Consider the following 24,251-nt stretch of genomic DNA (forward strand, 5'->3'; position numbering starts at 1 on the left):
ATATCATTCCCTTAGTCTATGGACCACCCCTGTAAAATGTCTGTAAAATGTCCATAAATGTCCACAAAATGTCCACTGAGTTCATTTAGTCCATGACTTTGGGCTCCATCTGTTATGGTGGTCACTCAGGACAGGAGGTGGTGTGTTGCGTGGAGTTACTGGGCACCAAAGCCAGCTCAGGTCGGGTCACTGCTGCACTTGCACTGCTTCTTGTACGGCTTGTTCTCCATTGGTTCAGGTGGTTCCTGCTATAGTAATTCCCATAACATGCAACTCAAATCCCGGGTTACAACAATTTAAAGGTATATCCATTACAATCTCCACCCCTGGTCCCTTTGGACCAGGTTATAGGGTTTAACACTGCAATGAATTCCTCCCCTTGCCCATGCTCTGGCTTGGACTTATCCACAGACTGCAGTCCCTTAGGGGTGTACCTGCTCCAAGTGAAGCCTTATTTATGAGCCACAGTCTCTCCAGGGGTATACCTGCTGTGGCATGGACTTATCCACAGCCATAGTCGCTTTGAGGTGCACCTGTTCCAGCGTGGCCTTCTCCATGGGCCATAATGCCTTCAGAGATATACCTGCTCCAGCGTGGCCTTCTCCATGGGCCATAATGCCTTCAGAGATATACCTGCTCCAGCATGGCCTTCTCCATGGGCCATAATGCCTTCAGAGATATACCTGCTCCAGCGTGGCTTTACCCACAGCCACAGTCCCTTCAGAAGTAAACCTGCTCCAACACGTCCTTACCCATGGCTGCAATCCCTCCAGGGGTGTATCTGCCCTGTCGCAGGCTAACTGTCCTGATTTTGGCTGGGATAGAGTTAATATTCTTCCTAGTAGCTGGTATAGTGCTGTGTTTTGGATTTAGCATGAGAAAAATATTGATAACACGCTGATGTTTTGGCTGTTGCTAAGCAGAGTTTACACTGGGCAAGGACTTTTCAGTTTCCCATGCTCTGCCAGGTACACAAGAAACTGGGAGGGGCCACAGCCAGGATAGTTGATCCAAACTGACCAAAGGGCTATTCCATACCATATGACATCATGCTCAGTATATAAAATGGGGGGGAGTTGGATGGGGGGTAGCAATCACTGCTTGGGGACTGGCTGGGCATCGGTCGGCGGGTGGTGAGCAGTTGTATCACTTTTTCTTCTCCTGGGTTTTGTTCCTCTCTTGCTCTCTTGTTGTTTTCCTTTTCATTACAATTTATTATTGTTGTTGTTGTTGTTGTTGTTCCAATCATTAAACTGTTCTTACCTCAATCCACGAGTTTTCTTACTTTTGCTCTTCCGATTCTCTCCCCCATCCCACCGAGGGGGAGGGTGAGTGAACAGCTGTGTGGTACTTAATTGACGACTGGGGCTAAACCACAACAGTCCTTTTTGGCACCCAACATGGGGCACAAAGGGTTTGAGATAATAACAGATTAACCAGAGCGTATTAAGGAATTTAGATCTATTAAGAGTTGCGGGTCACAATATTGATTCATCTGTTCTCGATATTGGTTTACCTGATCTGCACCATGTTCATTTTTTTGCTGTACATGTTAAAGATCATTGTTGGGTTTTGCAGTTTGCTGTGCTATGCAGTGGTTAGTGATGTTTTGCCTGCAAGATTTGTTATTAAACAGTGACCTTGAGCTTAATCTGGTATCTGAGTTTTATACTGAAGCCATTTCTGTACATCGGGTACCACCTCATGGAGACAATTAGCAATTATAGCTCTTCCTCTGAGAGGTTTTTTATGGAGGAAATACAAAATGGCACCTTCACTACTTTCTTCTACAATGTTTCCCCCTTCATTACAATAACTTTTCAGTATCTTGAACATCCTTGGGTAGTTAAGATACATCTATTGGTATTGCTTGGGAATACTGTTTTGGTTTTGTCCAAGATTAGTAAGCAATTTAAGAATGTCATCCAGACATCTGCCCCAAGGCCGGATAGTTATGAGTGGCAGGGTGTGTGGGATAGCATGGGCAAATGCCTAGGATGGTGGGCACCTCCAATGTTTTGGAACTTCACCCCTGAACAAGTGCAGGATCCTGAAAAATGAGTAGAATATTTGGAAAAAGTATGTTGTCACCCTGACAATTCTAGGGAGACACAAATCACTGCAACATGCTGGGGTCTGGCCCATGCCTACCGAGCCCTGCTCAACACTGTTCAGAACCCTCAAGGAGAAGAGAAGGTCTCTGGATCTGACAGCAAAGCAACAGGCACTGTGGCTACTCCAGCCCCTCCTGCAACAGGCACTGTGGCTACTCCAACCTCTGCGACAGATACTGCGGTTACTCCAACCCCCTGCGACAGGCACTGCGGCTGAACGAGGGAACCAACCCATGTCGGTATCAGTCTCCCCTGTACACAAGAAGAAATCCTGGAAGCGAAAGTCAGCTTGTTTAGAAAGAAAGGATGAAAGAGCAGGGCCATCACAGGGAGAGGAGGAGGAAGACGAAGAACTCGTGGACGCGATGGAAACCACCCGATCCCTATCCCTGAGTGAGCTGCGAGATATGCGAGAAGATTTCAGCCGTCGTCCAGGCGAGCACATTGTCACCTGGCTGCTCCAATGCTGGGATAATGGGGCCAGTAGCCTGGAATTAGAGGGTAAGGAAGCCAAACAGCTGGGATCCCTTTCTAGGGAAAGGGGTGTTGACAAAGCGATTGGAAAAGGGGCACCAGTCCTCAGCCTCTGGAGGCAACTCCTGTCAGCTATGAAGGAAAGATATCCCTTCAAGGAAGATGTTGTATATCACCCTGGGAAATGGACCACCATGGAGAAAGGGATCCAGTACCTGAGGGAATTAGCCATGCTGGAGGTGATTTATGGTGACCTGGACAACAAGCGGTTACCCAAAGATCCAGATGAGGTCCAGTGCACACAGCCCATGTGGCGGAAGTTGGTATGGAGCGCACCATCGTTGTGTGCCAACTCACTGGCAATACTGAACTGGAAAGACGGAGAGGGACCATCGGTGGATGAAGCGGCTAGTCACTTCCAGGAATATGAAGAAAGTATCTCTTCCTCCCTCGTCTCAGCTGTGGAGAAGCTGGTCCAGCAACTCAAAGAGGGTAGATCCTACTCTCCACCTGTACAGACCAGTGTCTCAGCTATTAGGAGTCAGCGTTCCTCTGCTCAAGAGAGAAACAATATAGAGGGTACACACCACGGGGCACCCTATGGTTTTACCTGTGTGACCACGGAGAGGACATCAGGAAGTGGGATGGAAAACCTACCTCAACCCTAGAGGTGTGGGTACGTGAGTTGCAAGGAACAACAATCACCAAAGGGGGTTCTTCCAGGAAAATTGCTGCTCCGGTTTCCAGTGGACAGTTCCCCAGACAGAGTAAAAGGGCTGATCTTACTATTGATTTTAATGAAGGAACTCCTGACTTGTATATACAGGAAGTAGGTAACGACTACTATGACCAGGACTAGAGGGACCCAGGAGATCCATTTTTTAGGAATAAAATGGCAAGATGGACGTCATCAGATCCCAATGGATGTGATCAACAAAATAACAGCCATGTCTCCACCAACTAGCAAAAAGGAAACACAAGCTTTCTCAGGCATTGTGGGTTTTTGGAGGATGCATATTCCAAATTACAGTCTGATTGTAAGCCCTCTCAAGTGACCCGGAAGAAGAATGATTTCCAATGGAGCCCTGAGCAATGACAAGCCTTTGAACAAATTAAACGGGAGATAGTTCATGCAGTAGCCCTTGGGCCAGTCTGGGCAGGGCAAGATGTAAAGAATGTGCTCTACACCACAGCCAAGGAGAATGGCCCTACCTGGAGCCTCCGGCAGAAAGCACCAGGGGAGACTCAAGGTCGACCCCTAGGGTTTTGGAGTCGGGGATACAGAGGATCCGAGGCCCACTATACTCCAACTGAAAAAGATATTGGCAGCATATAGAATCATAGAATCATTAAGGTTGGAAAAGATCTCTAAGATCATCTAGTCCAACCGTCAACCCAACACCTCCATGCCTACTAAACCATGTCCCAAAGTGCCACATCTACACGTCTTTTAAATACCTCCAGGGATGGTGACTCCACCACCTCTCTGGGAAGCCTGTTCCAATGCTTGACCACCCTTTCAGTAAAGAAATTTTTTCCTAATATCCACTCTAAACCTCTCCTGACGCAACTTGAGGCCATTTCCTCTCATCCTATCGCTAGTTACTTGGGAGAAGAGACCGACCCCCACCTCACTACAACCTCCTTTCAGGTAGTTGTAGAGAGCAATAAGGTCTCCCCTCAGCCTCCTTTTCTCCAGGCTAAACAATCCCAGTTCCCTCAGCCGCTCCTCATAAGACTTGCTCTACAGACCCTTCACCAGCTTCGTTGCCCTTCTCTGGACACACTCCAGCAACTCAATGTCCTTCTTGTAGTGAGGGGCCCAAAAGTGAACACAGTATTTGAGGTGTGACCTCACCAGTGCTGAGTACAGGGGCACAATCACTTCCCTACTCCTGCTGGCCACACTGTTCCTGATAGAAGCCAGGATGCTGTTGGCTTTCTTGGCCACCTGGGCACACTGCTGGCTCATATTCAGCCGGCTGTCAACCAGGTCCTTTTTCGCCTGGCAGCTTTCCAGCCACTCTTCCCCAAGCCTGTAGCGTTGCATGGGGTTGCTGTGGCCCAAGTGCAGGACCTGGCACTTGGCCTTGTTGAACCCCATACAACTGACCTTGGCCCATCGATCCAGCCTGTCCAGATCCCTCTGCAGAGCCTTCCTACTCTCAAGCAGATCGACACTCCCTCCCAATTTGGTGTCATCTGCAAACTTACTGAGGGCGCACTCAATCCCCTCATCCAGATCATTGATAAAGATATTAAACAAGACTGGCCCCAACACAGAGCCCTGGGGAACACCGCTTGTGATCGGCCACCAATTGGATTTAATTTCGTTCACCACAACTCTCTGGGCTCAGCCATACAGCCAGTTTTTTACCCAGCGAAGAGTACACCCGCCTAAGCCATGAGCCGCCAGCTTCTCTAGGAGAATGCTGTGGGAGACAGTGCCAAAGGCTTTACTAAAGTCCAGGTAGATAACATCTACAGCCTTTCCCTCATCCACTAGGCGGGTCACCTTGTCGTAGGAGGAGATCAGGTTGGTCAAGCAGGACCTGCCTTTCCTAAACCCATGCTGGCTGGGCCTGATCCCCTGGTTGGCCTGCACATGCCTGTTGAGCGCACTCAAGATGAACCGCTCCATAATTTTCCCCGGTACCGAGGTCAGGCTGACAGGCCTGTAGTTCCCCGGATCCTCCTTCCGGCCCTTCTTGTAGATGGGCGTCACATTGGCAAGCCTCCAGTTGTCTGGGACCTCCCCTGTTAACCAGGACTGCTGATAAATGATGGAGAGTGGCTTGGCAAGCTCCTCTGCCAGCTCCCTCAGTACTCTCAGGTGGATCCCATCCGGCCCCATAGACTTGTGAGTGTCCAGGTGGCATAGCAGGTCGTTAACTGCTTCCTCCTGGATTATGGGGGGTTTATTCTGCTCTCCATCCCTGTCTTCCTGCTCAGGGGGCTGAATACCCTGGGGATAACTGGTCTGACTATTAAAGACTGAGGCAAAGAAGGCATTAAGTACCTCAGCCTTTTCCTCATCCTTGGTGGCAATGTTCCCCCCTGCATCCAATAAAGGAGGAAGATTCTCCTTGGCTCTCTTTTTGTTGTTAATGTATTTGTAAAAACATTTTTTATTATCTCTTACAACAGTGGCCAGATTGAGTTCTAGCTGGGCTTTTGCCTTTCTAATCTTCTCTCTGCTTGATTTGACGAGATCCCTGTACTCTTCTTGAGTTGCCTGCCCCTTCTTCCAAAAGTGGTAAGCTCTCTTTTTTTTTTTCCTGAGTCCCAGCAAAAGCTCCCCGTTCAGCCAGGCTGGTCGTCTTCCCTGCTGGTTTGTCTTACGGCACATGGGGACAGCCTGATCTTGCGCCTTTAAGACTTCCTTCTTGAAGAATGCCCAGCCTTCCTGGACCCCTTTGCCCTTCAGGACTGTCTCCCAAGGGACTCTCTCAACCAGTGTCCTGAACAGGCCAAAGTCTGCCCTCTGGAAGTCCATGGTAGTGGTTTTGCTCACCCCCCTCCTTACTTCGCCCTGAATTGAGAACTCTGTCATATCATGGTCGCTAAGCCCAAGATGGCCTCCAACCACCACATCTCCCACCAGTCCTTCTCTGTTTGTAAACAGCAGGTCAAGCGAGGCACCTCCCCTGGTAGGCTCACTTACCAGTGTGTCAGGAAGCTATCTTCCACACATTCCAGGAACCTCCTAGACTGTTTTCTCTCTGCTGCGTTGTATTTCCAGCAGACATCCAGTAAGTTGAAGTCCCCCACGAGAACAAGGGCTAGTGATTGTGAGACTTCTGCCAGCTGCTTATAGAATGCTTCATCTGCCTCTTCATCCTGGTTGGGTGGTCTATAACAGACACCCAGCAGGATATCTGCCTTGTTGGCTTTCCCCCTCATCCTTACCCATAAGCACTCAACCTTATCGTCATAATCGCCGAGTTCTACACCATCGAAACACTCCCTAACATACAGAACCACCCCACCGCCTCTCCTTCCTTGCCTATCCCTTCTGAAGAGCTTATAGCCATCCATTGCAGCATTCCAGTCGTGAGAGTCATCCCACCACGTTTCTGTGATGGTGACTAAGTCATAGCTATCCTGCTGCACAATGGCTTCCAGCTCCTCCTGTTTGTTGCCCATGCTGTGTGCATTGGTGTAGATGCACTCGAGCTGGGCTATCTATTTCACTCCCAACATTGGCATGCCACCCTTAGGCTCCTCTCTAGTGAGCCTGGTTACATCCCCTTCCCCCTTCAAACCTAGTTTAAAGCCCTCTTGATGAGCCCTGCCAACTCATGGGCGAGAATCCTTTTCCCCCTTTGAGATAGCTGAACTCTATCCGTCACCAGCAGGCCCGGTGCCATGTAAACATCCCCATGATCAAAAAACCCAAAATTCTGCTGATGGCACCAGCCTCTGAGCCATGTGTTGAGCAGGTGAGTTTCCTTGTTCCTTTTGGTATTCTTCCCTGCCACTGATGGGATTGAGGAAAACACTACCTTTGCTCCTGATCCCTCAACCAATCGCCCCAGTGCCCTGAAGTCCCTTTTGATCGCTTTTGGACTTCTCTCCGCAACCTCATCATAGCCAACCTGCATAACCAATAGCAGGTAATAATCAAAGGACCATACCAGACCAGGGAGTTTCCTAGTAATGTCTCTAACCCGGGCCCCAGGGAGGCAGCAGACTTCCCTGTGGGCTGGGTCTGGTCAGCATATTGGGCCCTCTGTTTCCCTCAGAAGGGAATCGCCTATGACAATTACCCTCCTTTTTTTCTTAACAGAGGCAGTCGTAATACATGGGGCTGGCTGGCTTACCCAAGGCAACCCCCTGGATGGACCTTCACCTACATCCTCATCCTCATTTGCCTGGCCCTCAAGTTCCAGAGCCCCATATCTGTTGTGTAAGGGCAACTGGGAAGGTGAGGGAGGCTGGGGGGTCCACCTGCCGCCCCGAGCAGGGACCTGTTTCCATTTCCCCCATCTCCTAGGTCCTCTCCTTCTGCTTGGTGGCAAGAGGGTAGGGGATCCTCTGCTGCTTGTGGAGACTCCATCAGCTGCCTTGGCCTCAGGGATGGTAGGGTGTGGCTCCACCAGTCTATCTCCCTCTCACACTCCCTGATACTCCTTAACCTTTCCACTTCCTCTTTCAGCTCTGCCACCAGGCTGAGCAGATCATCCACCTGGTCACACCGAAAACAGTTGTTGTCTCTGCTGCCCTCCGGTATGAGTGACAGGCTCAGGCACTCCCTGCAGCCAGAGACCTGGACAGCTTTCATTTGATCCCCCAGCCCTTGAACAAAACTCAGAGCCAGGCACCTTGGAACAAGCTTTCTCAAGGAAGACTTGACTTGGTTTTGCATGGAGTGTCTCCCTGGAAAGGCAGGATTTCTTTATGAGATCTTGACATTGTGCATTAACCTGCAACATCTACCAGCTCTGGTGAGAAGGCTGCCTTCTCTTTGTGCACCTGCAGTTGTCTTGGATGGAGATGAGATATGAGTAGATGGAGATGAGATATGAGTAGATGGAGATGAGACAGGAGTGGATACCAGAAGCATTCAGCTTTTCCCTGGGCTGTTATACTGACTGTCTTTTGGCACTTGGGCAAAGCAATTAAACCAAATTTGAGGTTTCTTTACACGTGTGGAGGGCCCTTTTCTCAATTGCTTCAGGCACAAAGTATAAACATATAATTATCTCAGAGGTGTCGAGGGCTGAGCTGTGGAAGTTCATGCAAGCTCTGAGGATGAAAAGTGGTAAGTGATGATTTTAAGTGGCCTGTTTCAGTGGGAACCACACCAAACCCCTGGGCAGATAGTGTCCCCTCTCCCGGATCAGCTCTGCCTTTGGCTGAATTGTTCTCCAAGTCTTGGTGTCTTGCCTGACAAGCCAGGAAAATATACAGTGTTCAAATCTGCTGTTGGAAACAAGATCTTAGTTGATACACTACTTACTGCAGACAACATGTTAGTCACTGTTGCTCCCAGATAGGCACTGAAGAATGCTGTGAAAAAGAAAGTTAGTTCCTAGTGAGTTCAGTTGCTCATGGAGGAAACCAGCAAGGACAAACATCTCTCACATTGCCTTGGGTAGCTCAACCAATATTTATGACCATGCCTGGACAGACCCCTCTTAAAGCTCTTTCCTGTGCACTGTGTCCCCTCCAACCCAGAGCTCATGGAAAAGGCAAAACAAAAAAAGGAGTGATGAAAAGTATGACTATAGAAACAGAGGCTTTTGAAAAATGCGGTGATGTAGAAAGTATGTAGCTTGATGGATGGGGTTACATAGGAAAATAACCCTTCCACCCCCATCTCTCCTGCCTCTAGGGCTAGAAGGTGGGTCAATGAGATACAAAGCTAAATCTTTTTTATATGAGCACTTAATGAGCAATAGTTTCACTCCCAATCCACAGTTTCACTGTGATAATGAAATTTCATATGGAATTGCCTTATAAACAATTCTTCAATCATTCTGTGCTGCCTAGCTTGTGCCTTTGGTATCCATTTCAATAGACTGGGGAAACTGTGTTGTCTAACTCCAGGTGCAGACTGATCTTGAGCTCTAGTTTTCTCAAAGTTTAGATATGTCCTTCTCCAAAGAAGGAATTTGAGCTGGTATCTATGATTGGAAAAAACAATATGATTGATCCAGCAATGTTGAACAAACACAATTAAAGCCTCAAAACTAAGCATTTAATTTCAGAGACCTTAGTTAATCAGCGTCCACTGATTGCATCTCTTGTTTTGAAGACAGCTCTTGGCTGAAAGCAAAAGCGCTGCTTTTATTTTGTCAGGGTACATTAGAGCAATGGCTCCAACATCCGGCTCCATCATTCGTCAGTCTCGCCTAAGTCCATCTGCCTGTCTAGAGGTGGCCGTCTGGCTTCAGCCCACCTCCAGTATAAATGCATCTTGTCTCACTTCAAAAGAAAACATGGAAGTAGTGAAAATCCATAGGGTGCGTACCACAGGCAATTGTGTCTGCCAGGTGAAAGCGTAGAACATGCCTCCGATCACAACGCATGAGAGGGAGCTGTTGTAGCCCCGCAAGCTGGAGTAGATTTTGCTAAAAGGAGTTGCTAAGCTCAGTGCTGCAAAATAAGTCAAAGATGTGTCATTCCTTGGCCAAAGAGATAAAAGCAGCTAGAAACTGCATGAATTCAACTTTTTAGGGCTGTAGCCTGCATATGTACACCAAGTTCCTATTTGTAGTCGTGTTGCTATGGTCTAAGACTAAAGCCACTTTAATCTAATGCAATCATGGCAGAATTTCCCTGGTGCTGCTGAGCTGAATTTGGCCATATGATTTCAGCAGAAGATATATGAGTGAACGATACATACATGTGAACTCTAAATGCATCCCTGAGGCCTGCACATTCAGACTGATGGCTATGGCTTTTATTAAGCTGCTCCTAAAACCATCAGAATATATTCAGAAATGAAATATTTCATGATAAAACTTCATTTCAGCCAAAAATACTCTTCTTTCTTCTGAAGATTTCCACCATCATAAAATGAGGTAAGAGAATGGGCAAGTCAATCAAAAGAATTCTTAAAACAGAAGTGTGTATATATATTTTTTTTTTCAAGCAGTCATTCTCCAATGGAAGAAACATTTGTGACTGTAAATGCTCCACTCATTGCAGTTCCTCTTTTATTCTCCATGCTTTTATATAAATCTGTGACACAAGTCAAATCCTTACCTTCCAGCATCCCCACTGCAGATCCAATTGCCACATGCAGACAAATGAGCAGAGAAGAGATAAATAAAGCAATTAGGAAAATTCCCCCAGTCCAGAGGTTATCACAGCCATAAACCTGACCCACCCCAACTGGAATGGATTGCAGGAGCTGCAGGAATTTTAAAAAAAAAAAAAGAAAATTTGTTATCAGCTTTGTAATTTCTTTTTTAAAAAAAACCCCTATTTTTCTTGGCCAGGTTCATGTTCGGCATTTGTTGGATGCAGTCTCTCTTTCTGGACTGTAAGTGGAAAGTTTGAACACTTCTCGGGAGACAGCAGGGCATTTCCACAGGGTTTCCCCTTCAATGAAAATGAGTCATACCTTGTTCCCTAGCCATGAGCTCCCATGCTGGGTTTTTGCTCTAATATCAAAGGTAAATGTCTTTTGTGAAAGGACTTGGAAGGGTTTGCTCATCATCTTTACATGTGCTGCTGACTTGGCCATTTTTGCATGCTGTTATGGAGCATGACAGTGAATCTAGGAAATGGAAGTGCTCAGATAGATGATGCCTTTGAGAAGATATTTGCTCCTGAGTGGGCAGATCCGAGGATGAAATGGCCAATAATGGCTTGGCCAGAATTACAAGACTTTACTCAGGTAAGGCTATATCTCTGATGTGCTTATATACCTGAAACTCCCTTGGGATTCACTAGGAATATGAATGAGAGTTGCTGGGTTGGTAGGACAGACCCCAACTTGGTTACAGCTTAGAGATGGTTTTAAGACACTTTTTGTCAAAATGTTGTGTTCCTCCACGTGGAACAGTCCATTTATGGTCCCCATAAAATTATGCACTATGGTAAACATTCTTTTAGAAATGTCACTTGTGGATTGCTATTTAGTGTCAATTAACTTCCTTTTCTTAATCACTCCCTGGGAACCCCTCAAAATAGTCCACTGAACCTTAGGGGAAAGCTATTATTCTAGTATCTATGTTGTTCACCACACTGTGCAGGAGAATAATTTTTTTTTTAAAGTTCCCACTTGAATATTAACTAAAAATATGTGAACATGTGCCTGCACCCAAGTTTGTAACCGTTCTTCCATAGTAATATCTGCTTGTTCATATCTAATCAGAAAGATGCAATTTTAAAAACACAGCGCATTCTACATGGAAAATTAAATTAACCTGTGAGTTAACTGGTAGTCTCAGCACAACCTTATCTATGGGGCGCTGATCACTATACACACAGTAATGGGTAATTAGATTCTAGAGGCTCTTTGAAGATTATAATTTAGATCCAACTGTAAATGAAAGATACCAGATACCAAAAAGATTCTTATTTTCAAGCTATCAAAAATGTCAATTCCTAGAGTAAACCTTTATGTTTTGGATAATAGCTATCTTATAAATGCAATTTTGTATTGCCAGACCATAATGCAGTAACATAAAGGAAGATAATATGATTCTATAGTGGTTTTCTTTGTAAATGGAGAAGGCTGTTATCTTTAGGGCATCCTACCATTGGCATTTCAGCGTCCATCCATGTGATGTTTGGTGTTGCTGTTGCAGGCTGAATGACAGTTGTAGGGAAGAAGAGGTTATAGGGTCCTGATGCAGCCAGATAGAGGGTCAAGGCCAAGTTGAAAGGCAAGGTGAAAACAGGCAGATCCCACTTACAGAAGACTGAGCCTAAAGCACTGGTGAAAACAGGGCTGAAAGAACAACAAAATGGTCTCACTAGGAGCTTGTCAGCTAGGAAAAAAAAAAAACAACAAAAAGACTAACTGCAGTAAATTCACTCTATTTTTTTTTTTTAAAAAAACTGTTTAATTTCCTCAGTCTTTCTGATAAAATCAGAGATATGCTAGGGTCACTCGGTAAATTTCCTACCTTTCCCAGGGCAGTTAGCAATGTACAGATTCCTGTCATGTTATACAATATATTGGGTGAATTTGGTGTCCATGAAGGAGCCAAGATCCTCAACTCATGTGGAGGATCCAGTGATTTAATGGAGTTATTCCACAGCTCAGCCTCAGTATTTACTTTTTTTTTTTTTTTTTTAGTACTTGAAGTGGACTGAATTTAGGACACCCATACCAGGTCTGAGTGAACTGTAAAGGTGGCTGTGTGTCCTTGTTCAAGCTTATGGATCAGAAGTAAAGGCTGACATCAAAGTTGTGCTTATTAAAGTGAGTATAACACTACATGAACTTCAGGCAGACAGATGATATGCGTGGTTTAGCAATCTCCAATTAGACATTTGGGGGTGAAAGACCAGCTTTCAAAATTTTTGCAGTCCAAATACCTAGCAGATTATGTTGTCATATATATGAGTAAAGTATTATTAGTTGTTTGTTTTCATTAGCATCAACCATCACGTCTTGGGACCACTGAACAGCTTCTGTGCCTGGAGAGGTAAATTTTCATAACATTTTTATATGGTGGCTTAAATAGATGAAACGCTTGTGGTTGATGGTGATAGGGAATGGTTAAAATAATGTTCCTCTTGAGACAAAAATGAATTGACGCATCGCAGCAATATGGCTAACATTTAGGGCATTGAATTACATATGATCAGCCATCGATTTTCCTTTTCCCCATTGGGTTTATTTGTGATTATGTGGGTATTTTATTTGTTTCGGGATTACATTCAAGTTTAAAAGTGCAAATAATGATACATATTTAGTAGCGCATATGTGCCAGTTGTGTTTCTTTCCCACTGTAGTCTGTATAGTCCATAAAAATACAACAGCTCAGTCTCAGTGTGGGGACACTGGGACTGGAATAAGAAGCAGAGGAGACATCCGACTTACCACGTAACAGACACCAGTGCTACCGGCAGAAGAAGCCACCAGTGGTAGTCTCCCTTAGCAGAGAAGACGGCCATGAGCAATCCCACCAAGACCCCATTATAGCCATACAGGCATGCTGCAATGGCTGATCTATGTGAAAGAAACAACCATCTTGAAATCTTCTCCCCTGTGGGTGCTTTGCTCGCATCACCCCCTCCCTCCCCATGCAGTTGTGACTCTGTGATGACGACCTGCCAAGGCTCATGCACCGACCTTCAATTTCACATGCTTGAGTCCCATGTCCTCTCAGCCCCAGCTACCCCTTCTGCAATTACGTCCAGTGTCCCTTTGCATCAGATGCAGCTGGTGGGAAGATCTGTCTAGTCCTACCAGACCAGATACATAGCAGTGAAGGCTAGATACATGCTTTTCATCCATGTCGCTTGTTTAACACATAAGTTAGCATTGAAGTGACAGCCTGGTTTTGAAGGGGAAAAGGATGGACTTACCTGTCCTGACCCAGAATAAGTGCTGTTAAAGTTGAGACAACTGTTCCTAAACAGCCTGTGAGTGTCCACCACGGGTTCTGCACCAGGAAACCAGCAACTACGATAAGCCCACTGAGGGGATTGTTGACAAACATCACCTGGGATATCCCATGCAGCACCCAGTCAATAAACTGGATCATGAGAGGTTTATCTGGAAGAGATCAAATAAAATAATAATAATAATAATAATAATAATAATAATAATAATAATAATAATAAAACCCCCAAAATGCACAGATGATACTGATTTGTGATGTTTTTTTTGAAACTCAGGAAGAGTTTTGGCAGTGGAACTTGGCAGCACAACTGAAGCAATGAATGAACAAGACTGTAAAACCTGACAGGGATTTATTATGGTCTATACTGAAGTCTTACAGCTGGAAAACTGAGATGAACAGTGTGGTTGCCAGAGTCCCCTGTTATAAAGTACCCTGGACCAGTTTCATATGAACTGGCTAATTTATGATGTCTGTGCCTCAGATGGCAAATCATGTGTGTATCCTGTTGCTGATTTATTATGGGGACCAAACACACCTACCTATGTGTAATTTAACTTCACAGTGGCATTAGGCTTGACAGAAACTGCTCAGCTGAAAGGACAGGGAGCATTATGAAGAATGGCAGAGCACAGAATAACCATCCCGGGTTATGTTCTGTGGGACTAAATTCGTTTTGTACATGACATGTTGGAGGTAAATGTTGTCTCAGTCATCCTCAAGATTTAAGCAATATGTGAATCTCTGCACAAAGCTGATTTTTTTCCTACAAAATGGAAATAAATCAGGGCAGAGGTAGTTTCTGTAATACTTCAACTTGAATCACGTTACTGAGAAGTTAGTTATTACTCCTTTGATGTAATTCTTTGGAATCCCCTAATTAGTCATGATGAAGTAGCTTTACCTTTTAGCCAGGCTCCAAATTCCTTCATGTCTCCAGTGATGTACCCAATGGCTCTGCAGACTCTCTTCCCAGCTTTGCTCAGTGGATTCTGCTGTATTGGCTTTCTTTCCCCCCTGGTTTCTTTCTTGACATCAACATTGTTTTCCATGTTGATGTTCTGACCCTTTGGTAAAATTCAAGGGGAAAAAAAAAGTGAGTTCATTACAATGCCTCTTACCGATCCCTGTTTATTCTCTCTACGACATATTATTGCTCACCATGTGTTATTTTGGAGCCAGAAAGAGAAAAATTCTTACTCTGAACACCTGATTCTCATGTGTTCATGAGCACATTCTCTCTTCATGTGCTCTTGGGACCCTGCGCTGTCCCACTGTCCTTCCAGACTTTCATGCAGTCATAGATTTGAACACCAGAAGGAACCACTGAGCCTTGTGTCATAGCAGTATTTCACCTGATTTTAACACCCTGCTCAGCTATACCATGTTTTCTAGAAATCAAGCAGCTCTTGATTTAAAGGGCGACTTCAAGAAGAGCAAGACAGCATTAAGAGACACTATCTTCACATAAGTTAAAGCTTACCTCAAGATTCAAATTGATAGAAGTTGAACACAGAAGTTGGTAGAAGTTGAACCACAGTCTAGGAAGCTGCTTCAATGATTAAGTTTCCCCTGCTGCTTAACCCATATTTCCAGTTTGAATTTATCCATCAGCCATCAATAATAGGTATCTAAAGTTAGGTTTATGAATCTCTATACAGTCACCTACTGGGATCAGCTCAACCTTTCACAGGAGCATGGTCTTAGCTTGAGGGTTGTTTATGGTGCCTTACTCCATTACTCACATACATACATACATTTTTTTTCTGTGTTGAATTGTACTTTTAGCTGCCCTATCTTTAGAAGTACCCAGCACCAATTTAAGAGCTTAAAGGCCACATTCGGATTGCTCGCTTTCCATTCTACCTTAGTCATGTTGCCACCTTCTCTCTGCCAGCTGCCCAGTAGGGTGTTACGTGGTTTGCACCAGCCTTTGCTCTTCAGCATAAGACAAGGTAGGTGACCACATATTAGGACCTGTAATGAGAAATCCTCAGGGACTAATGAAAAGACTCTTATTAAATTTAGCAGGCACTATATCAAGACTTAAATAAGGTAGGGGAGCATTATAGGCCAAACAGAGGTGTTTAGGCCTAAATAAGGTGTTTGAAACATCCACGCAGGACTGGCAGAGATGGGGTCCCCTATGGGAGACATGCCCTTTGGATTGGGAACTGCTGGAATACCCTTTGGCACCTCATACAGCTCTAGACAGCTTCATTCAGGCACATAGATCAGAGACTTACACCTAGCTGTAAACACTGGAGTTTAAAAACAATGTCCTATAGACAATTTGTTATTTGTTTAAGGGCCTATTCTCAATATGAAGTCAGCAAATTTAAAACAGCCAAACCTTTCCCTGGAGTGTATTCAGTTTCCTGAAGAGTAGGACTAATTCTTGGTAATTGTCAAGACAAAGAAAACAAGACAAGGTACCTTGTTGAGTGAATACAGAACCAGAGCTGCTTCAGGTCTCACTGGTGAGTAACAGCTTGTGCAAGAAGTAAAGAATTTAGGTTGTGAGTTAATAGTCTAAATAAAATGATACAAGCACATAATTATTGGAGTTGTTAGTTCTTGACTTGCAACTTCAGTAAAAGCCTTCTTGGCAGCTGGGGAAGAGAATTCATACTTCAGAAATACAGGTGCTGAGTACTTAAGCTAAAGCAGCCTCACCCCTGGGCATTACACTTGCAGACCCAGACATGTGGTTAAGCAGCTCTGAGTCTTTGTGGGGGAACGGCTGGTTAATGTATGTCCTGGCCAGTTTCTTACTGTATGTTATTGGAAGGCTGATGGTGACATTTCAGGAAGTAGTAAATATTTGCACAAATAATAAATAGACATTTTCTGCCTTCTGGAAGGGCCCTGCTAATGTAAGGATAGGTTCCACATGAAAGAGGGTGAAGACAGGACCAGTACATAGAAGAGTGTTGAATTTGACTTTGTAGGTCACAAAGGAAAGGAGGTTAACTAGAGGAGGAAGAAAAGAAAAGGATGAGAGTGTTGCTAGGGATGGTGTCTCGGTGCTGGAAGGCTTTTTCCTGGCTCAGTTATAATTCATTACCTTGATTCATTAACCTTCGCTTTTCTCATATTTTATTCTGAAATAATGGAATAAGTGAATTGGATGCACTTTCAGTTAAATCAAAATTTCCAGGCAAGATAAATGCTCTTCATTTGGTGAAAGTGCATTTACATTTTCAATTGAAAGAATCTTCCTCTTTATGTAACTTAGGCTTTCTCTGTTGCTAATCCATGAAGTCAAGGGCTGTTGGATTTGCATTTGCAGAGTGATGTTGTGTGTCTCTTACCTCTCTTACCTCTCTGATGAGTTCAGGGGTAGCTGTTGCTTTGCTGGCTAGGACAGAAGGAAAGCAGGGCTAAGAGAGTGGGAAAAAGAAAATGCCCCACCAGCTTATACAAGCTAGCATAGCTCCTGTCCTGATATTACTAATTAGTTTGTTTCTCCTCCCACTTGGTGAGCTCCAAGCAAATGTTAAGAAGGTTCCCTCTTGAATTCTCCACCTTTCCTCTTGCTCTGTCCTTGGTCTCTTGCCAACAGCCTCTCCAAATGTCCTCTTCCCCGCTGCTTGTTGTTGTTGTTGTTGTTAATTCCCCTTTAACTCTGTCCTTTCTCCTCCTCTACCACTTAAAAGGACTCAAAGCTTCAAAGCAGACTCTCGGTATACCTGAGCTTGACCTCTCCAGCGTTATTCTCCTTATCCAAGACAGCTCAGCATCCTTCCCTCTCAAAACACTGACCTGGGAGTGTGCATCACAGCATGTTGTGTTTAGCGGCCTGTCGAGTTTTCCTGTTTCTGGGTAGTTCTTGGTGGCACTATTCTGTTAACACACCGGAGCGAAGAACCTGGTGACCTTCTGTTGTTTAATTGCTTTTTATCAGTTATTTGAGAAATTCAAGGGGTATTTTTTCCTTCTTTTTTTAACCTGGCCTCCCTGGCTCACTGGAGGAATCTGGAATATCAGAAGTGTGGCATATTTGAGAGGTTTATAAGGCTGTGAAATCACTGTGAAAGGCAGATAAGAGGCTGGAGAGGGAAGTCTTGAGAGAGTGAATTATAGGAGAAAGGGCAGAGAAAAAGCTAGTGAACTTAAGGAACCTGTTAGGCTAATTTAAACCACAGTTTAATTCACTTTAGGACTCTTCTACAGTGATGGCTTAGAGAAGCAATCCTGCAACTTCACCCAAGTGCTGGAGCGAATGGTTCGTTGTTGAACCAGAACCTATCTAGCTTTATGACTTTGCTTCCTCCAGCCCTGTGGAAACAGCCTCAGCATCTACATGAGCTGGAGTGATGTTATTCTCACTGTGTTCGTTCCCAGGGTGCCTCCATCAAAAGATTGATGGAGATGTTTTTAACAGGAGACTGCATTCTTTTTTTTCCCCCCTAAGAGTAGGGTTTCTGATAGCGGTTGTCAGCTTAGTATTGCTGCATGAGCAAGGCTTCCTCTCATCAAACAGGCACCAGCCTCAGTGTCATTTAAACCAGCATCTTTTCTGCTCTCTGTGAAAGGGATGCAGTGCAGGGGGCAGGCAGGTTTCGCTGTTGGGCTGTGCTGCCTCCATCTGTGGAGCAATGCAGTGGCTCTGCAGGCTCAGCAGCTGCCTTGCCCCTCCAGGGAACCAGATTCAGGACCGCCCTGTCCAATTCTGGTGCTTTAAAGAGGTTGTTGACATGTTGGAGGGGATTCACAAAAAAGCCACCAGATTGCAGGTCTGTGATGGATGTCTTGGAGCGATGTTTTGTTTAGCTCATCAAAGAGATGGTTAATAAGTAACAGGATCACAGTCTGCTGATGCCTACGTGGGAATGAGGTCCCTGGCAGCAGCCTGGTCTGTGAACTAGAGGCAGAAGAGTGATGTTCTCCACTGCCATGTGATGGGTTCATTGGATCATAGGTGCAGCCAACTATGGGGAGGGTTTAACTACTGCAGCAATTGCCTTAGGGAATCCCTAAATTTCCAACAATTACCTTCCGAAAAGGTCTGGGCCAGATCCCAGATTGGGTGCTGGAGTCAGGTACAGGAACGCCTGCCTGGGCTGTGTGCCTTAGCCAGCCAAAGCAGTCCTGGTTGCCTGAGGATTGAGATTCCCTATAGGTCTGGTGCAGAAGGGTGGGAATGGTAGAAAACCTCCCAGGTGTAATTCAATCCATGCCAAGTCAGGTGCCCACTGCTAACCTCCAGTGCTGAGCACTCAAAGGTGTAGGTATCTGCTCCTGTCTTTTGGGCTTTGGGATTCAAGGTGGGGAGACTGAAACAGCAGAGGCCATTCCTCATCAAAAGGATCAAGTTGTGCCATGTGCCTGTTATGTAGCTGTCAGGTACCATCTACCTGGGAATGGGCCACCAGCTCTGGGTGAGCTCTGGGTAACCATGTAATGATGTGCAAACTGAGCATGCAGGTAACACTTAAAGGTGACTAGTGAGTTGCCTCTTGATTTTAGACACATGTGAAGACCACTTGGTGCTGAGGACAAGGCAGCTGGGGTTAGTGTCTGGCCCTTAAGTCCCACATCATTTAGGAGAGCTGAATCCATGGCTTAACTCATCAGCTCTCTGCCAGTGAAGCTGGTTGATGTGTTTCTTCTGCCTGCTGTGCTCTGCAGGAAGGTGGCTCTGAGAATGCCCCTTGGACTGAGCCCAATGGTTGACAAGGTGAGAAGAGGGGTTAGTGGTTGGATCCCAACCAGACTTAGTACCTGAGCTGTCCCAGAGAAATGCCTGAATGATTCCTGACTGTGTTAGCTCGCCAGGCAGGAGCTGTCTAGCTGCGTTAGCTGGGTACAGTGCTTGAACTTGTCAGCTCTGCCAGGAAAGACTCTTATGGCCCTAATCCAGCTTCACACGCTCTGTCTCCATGCCTCTCTCAAGGCTCAGTGGCCTTCAAGAGGTGTATTGAAAACCACTCTAGTAGCAGATTGCCATTATACTTGCTGGTTTTGGCTGTGCTCCTCGGCTCAAGTTGCACTGCAGGGATTAGGTCTGCACAGGGAGCTGCATCAGCTCTTGGACTCCAATAGGTGCTTTAAAATGATGTAAATCCACATACGGAGCTCTGCAGATTGCTAAAACTCAAGTTCTGGTCTGCCTTTGCTAGGTTGGGCTGTGGATGTGTGAAACGTAGCCAATGTTTGTGGGCTCCTCGTCATCCCTCGTTGGTGGGGAAATCACTCCCAGGAGCTGAGCTCCACTGAGAAGAGTCTGGCTCTGCCTTCTTTACTCTCCCCATCAGATATTTGTACACATTGATAAGATACCCTTGAGCCTTCACTTCTCCAGGCTGAACAGTTCTAGCTCTCTCAACCTCTCCTCATATGACAGGGACTCTAATCCTTTAATCATCTTTGTGTCCCTTTACTGGTCTTGCTTGGTATGTCCCCGTTTCTCCTTTACTGGGGAGCCCCAAACTGGACACAGTATCCCAGATGTGTCTCACCAGTGCATAGTAAAGGGGAAGGAAATAAAGGATCACCTCCCTCGACCTGCTGGCAATGTTCCTCCTAATACAGCCCAGGAGGCTGTTGGCCTTCTTTGCTGCAAGGGCACACTGCTGGATCATGGTCAACTTGGTGTCCACCAGGACCACCAGGGTCTTTTCTGCCAAGCTGCTTTCCAGCTGGGTGGCCCCCAGCATGTACTGGTGCATGGAATTGTTCCTCCCCAGGTGTAGGACTTTGCACTTCTCCTTGTTGAACTTCATGAGGTTCCTGTCAGCCCATTTTTCCAGCCTGTTGAGGACCCTATGGATGGCAGCATGACCCTCTGCCCTATCAACCACTCCTCCAAGTTTTGTATCTTCCCCAAATTTGCTGAGGGTGCACTCTACCCCATCACTCAGGTCATTAATTAAGACGCTAAACAGTTTTGGCCCCAGTATATATTAACCCCTGGGTTATACCACTAGTGACTGGCCTCTGGCTGGACTTTGTGCCACTGATTACAACCCTCTGGGCCCTTCCATTCAGCCAGTTTTCAATCCACCTTGCTGTCCACTTATCTAGCCCATACTTCATTAACTTGTCTATGAGGATGTTATGGGAGACAGTGTCAAACCCAAATGATGCTCAAAAACTGCTCCAGTGACTTAGGACTGTAGGATAAGGGACCTCTGCAGCTCACCTGGTCTAGCCTCCTGCTGTAAGGCTGATTATGACCAAACCCACCATTTCACTTCCAGAAATTTTCCGGTCTGTGGTTTCCCTGGAGGGGCATGGAGAGGTGGCAATGGAAATGGAGGTATGGCAGGAGGGGGAGATAACCACATGGTGTATTGAGGGAGAGTGATGCTCAGCCCATGTGCTGGCTGAGGAGGCAGGATGGAGGTGCCTGGAGGAGCAACATCAGCAAGTCTGTGCCCATTGGCATCTGTGGCCACGTTGCTTTTCATCATCTTGTTTTTATGAGCAAATGCAGAGTGGAAAAATCTGTTTCAGCACAGAGAACCAAGGGGTCTGTCACAACCTTGCCCTTGTTTGCTGAGGGAAGTAGTTTTGGGTTTATACAGAGTGGACCAAAAGCCAAGCTGGTGTGGGCAGCTTCTATCCCTTCATTTTGGCCTGTAAAAATTATCTAGAGAAAGCTGCTATTTAACATTCCTCTGTGTGACAACTGGATGGCATTTCCTCTAGTTAGTGGCTATCAGGCTGGCTGGAGAGGAGAGCTGTCCGGCTCCGGTGTCCAGCTCCCTCTCGTGGTATGTGTCCGGCACAGCCACATGTGCAGTTATGGAAATCAGAGCAAATATTCATATGTCAATTTTTAGAGGGCTCATAAACAGCAGTTCCCTGGCCCTGGCACAATCAAAGCTCCCCATGCTCTGAGCTTGTGTGAGGCTCTGGATACTGCTGCTGATGTATGCTCCCAAAATAAATGGTTCCCCTAATGCACGCACATCACTTCCCTCCCCTGCCCACCTGCTCTGGAGACCCACTGTCCTTTCTATCCAGCCTGACGTGCTCCCGGGACTCATCTTCTCAGATCATGCAGCTGCAAGAGTGCAAAACTGCTGTCTGGAAACCCACTGGGATAGGAGTGGGGCAGGAATTTGTGAAGAGCGGGTTGTAGATGGTTTATGGCTAGAGTAGGGTGTAAAAAAGCTCTACACTGTCATGGAAATTAGGTGCCAAGTTTAGGCAGAGGTTCAGACTCTCTTCCTGTAGGCTGATGCTCTGAATACCAGAGTGCTGGGTTAGCAAACAACTCATCTCTTTTAGTTGCAGGTTTTTCAAGATATTTGTTTAAAATGTTGCTGCTAGTGGGAGTGAAGAATTGCTTGGAAGTGAGCTAGTTGGCCAAGGCCAACACATGCCAAGGACTGCGCTGGTGGTTCAGCATCTAGGTGATGATGAGCTGCCACCTGGCACCATTCCATTCATTAGTGTAGAGGTGGCCGTGGTGTCCATCACAGGAAATGTCTCTGAAACCCCAAGAAAGACCAGGTAGTCATATCTCTCATGAAACCCGAGGAAATACAGGTCAAAGAAAAGCCAAGTGCATTCATCTGTCTGGTTCCCCTTGTGTTCCCTGCCCTTTTTCCAGGCAGCACTATCACTTTTCTTATCAACAATGGCCATTTCTCTAGGCTGGCCTGGATGCCTGTGGAAATGAGATTGAGTTGCAAGCACCCATGGGACCTCCACTGGAAATTGGTCTTTTCACCATCATGATCCTAGCTCTAATTACTTACTGTGGCTCAGGAGTTGGTGGTGAGCAAAGCTCTCCACTTCATACCATGAGTCTGAACCTCATGGCTGCTTGTTTTTCTGGTCATCTGTAGCATTGTAGACTGGATCAGCTATATTGAAACATTCTGAAATATTAGAGGGTTTTGGAAGCCCAAGGTTAACTGTATAGCTGTATTTCAGGACCAGAGAGGAAATTGCAACTCAATTCTGAATTCCAGCTTCAAACCCCTCTCCTGTTCTCCTGGCTTGTGGGAAAAGCCCAAATCCAAAGGGGCTCATTTTCCAGACCTACCTCCAGACAGCAGGATCCCCATGAGAATGACAAAGCTGGCCAGACTTGCCTCATTTTTATGACACAAGGCAAGGTGTTTTTCTGCTGCTTCATCCACTTTTGCAATTTCAGAGTCTGTTCACTTAACTTCCCTGCATCTAATCTCAGCTTGGTAGAGTTTCATGCCCTTTCCCCTTCCTTTGCCCTGATGGTGGGAGTGTGAGTCTCACTCAGGGCATGCCTACTTTCAAGGAAATAATCCATTCTCACAAACCTATACGTTGTAGGAGATGAATGTGTTAGGCCTTAGCAAAGAGCAGAATACTATAATAGTCCCAACAAGAAACTCTCTCAGCATATAAATCTCAGTGATTACTATTTTCTTGCCAAGTAGATCTTAATAGAAGTGGAAGGTGCTGTACATAGCATGGGTTGCATCTCTGATCAACAAGAGAAAGAAGACTGGTAGCATCCGGAAATGAACCAGCAGACAGTAGGAACAACTGAAAATTAATAATCAGTGCAATGGATAGAGGTAGAGTTACACTGGTTGTAGATGCTTATGGGGTTTTGCAAGCAGTACTACAGAGCAGCATTTTCATGCACACACACACAAGCAGACATAAATCCATTTGCAGTAAAGATGCACATTTTGTAGTAGACAAAAGAAAAAAAAAGTCATATCTGTTGGATAACTCAATTTCTGGGAATGGAAAATGCCCTAAACAGGATTTAATTTACACAAGTGAAATAAACTCACTCAGCTACAGTAAGAAACCATCCCTGGCTGATAGTTTGTCATCATCTTTGCCTTTCTGGTTTTCTTCACAACCAGGAAGTTGCTGCCTGGCTTCTGGCTGAGTGGTTTTGCAGAGCGGAGATTTGTGGATGACAGAGCAACAGAGCTGTCAGCACTTAGTTGAAATGAGGGAAGTGCGAAGAAGCAGGGTCAGGTACAAGCTGGGGTGCCCTGGAGCAAAGGGAAAAAGACTCTAGATCATCCTAGTTGCACAGGTCAGGGATCTCTCTGTCTTTGCCTTTTGCAGTTCAGTGCACAGCACAATTTGATTTGCAGCTGCTGAGATGTGCTAAGCAGCCTGCACCCCCTGTGTGTTTTGGGTGGGTGAGGTAGGTGGATGTTTTTTGGAAGGGGACTGCATGTACTTGGTGCTTCATCCCTGCTGTGCTGAGTGAAGCTGCATGTTTTGGGAGCATGAATTTGGTTCTGCCTCAACTCTCTATGCAAAGGGCTGTCTCTGGAGAAGGATGTGAGGATGCAGCTCCATGGCAGCTTAAGCTACTAAATGCACCAAGGTAACTGAGTGAGCTCAGGAGCTGCTGAGCTGTAGTCAGAGGTGCCCAAACTCATTCCGAGGGAAAATGTGGTGGAAGAAACCTTTGCTTCCCACAGAGCTATCCCTGGTCTTCTCATCCCGCCACTGGGATGTGTGAATTCCAGCTGTGGCAACAGCTGCAGGAGTTTGTAAAAGACCCCCTGAGAACTGTAAAATCAACTGCAATCAAGGGTTTGTTTCCTGTTTGAACTCCTTCCATCTTCCAAATTAAAACACACCCTTCTGTTGAAGGGGGACAGTGTTTGGCAAACAGATCTCACCCTCAGAGTGGTGGTATTTCTGTAACCCTGCC

The 24,251-nt window shown here is 45.8% G+C and overlaps 2 protein-coding genes across 2 annotated transcripts in view; both read right to left on the bottom strand.

Annotated features, from left to right (window-relative positions):
- EPG5 (ectopic P-granules 5 autophagy tethering factor) overlaps nt 1-24,251 on the bottom strand; it is a 444,533-nt gene that overhangs the window by 283,433 nt on the left and 136,849 nt on the right.
- On the bottom strand, nt 9,484-14,673 carry SLC14A1 (solute carrier family 14 member 1 (Kidd blood group)). Its single transcript, XM_075488776.1, has 6 exons — nt 14,526-14,673; nt 13,587-13,776; nt 13,099-13,227; nt 11,805-11,997; nt 10,302-10,449; nt 9,484-9,689 (listed from the first exon to the last, which is right to left on the bottom strand). Exons 1-6 carry the CDS (start codon nt 14,671-14,673, stop codon nt 9,484-9,486), a joined length of 1,014 nt encoding a protein of 337 aa, XP_075344891.1.

This window comes from Mycteria americana (genome assembly GCF_035582795.1).
Source record: "Mycteria americana isolate JAX WOST 10 ecotype Jacksonville Zoo and Gardens chromosome Z unlocalized genomic scaffold, USCA_MyAme_1.0 Scaffold_18, whole genome shotgun sequence".
Taxonomy (NCBI): Eukaryota; Metazoa; Chordata; class Aves; order Ciconiiformes; family Ciconiidae; genus Mycteria; species Mycteria americana.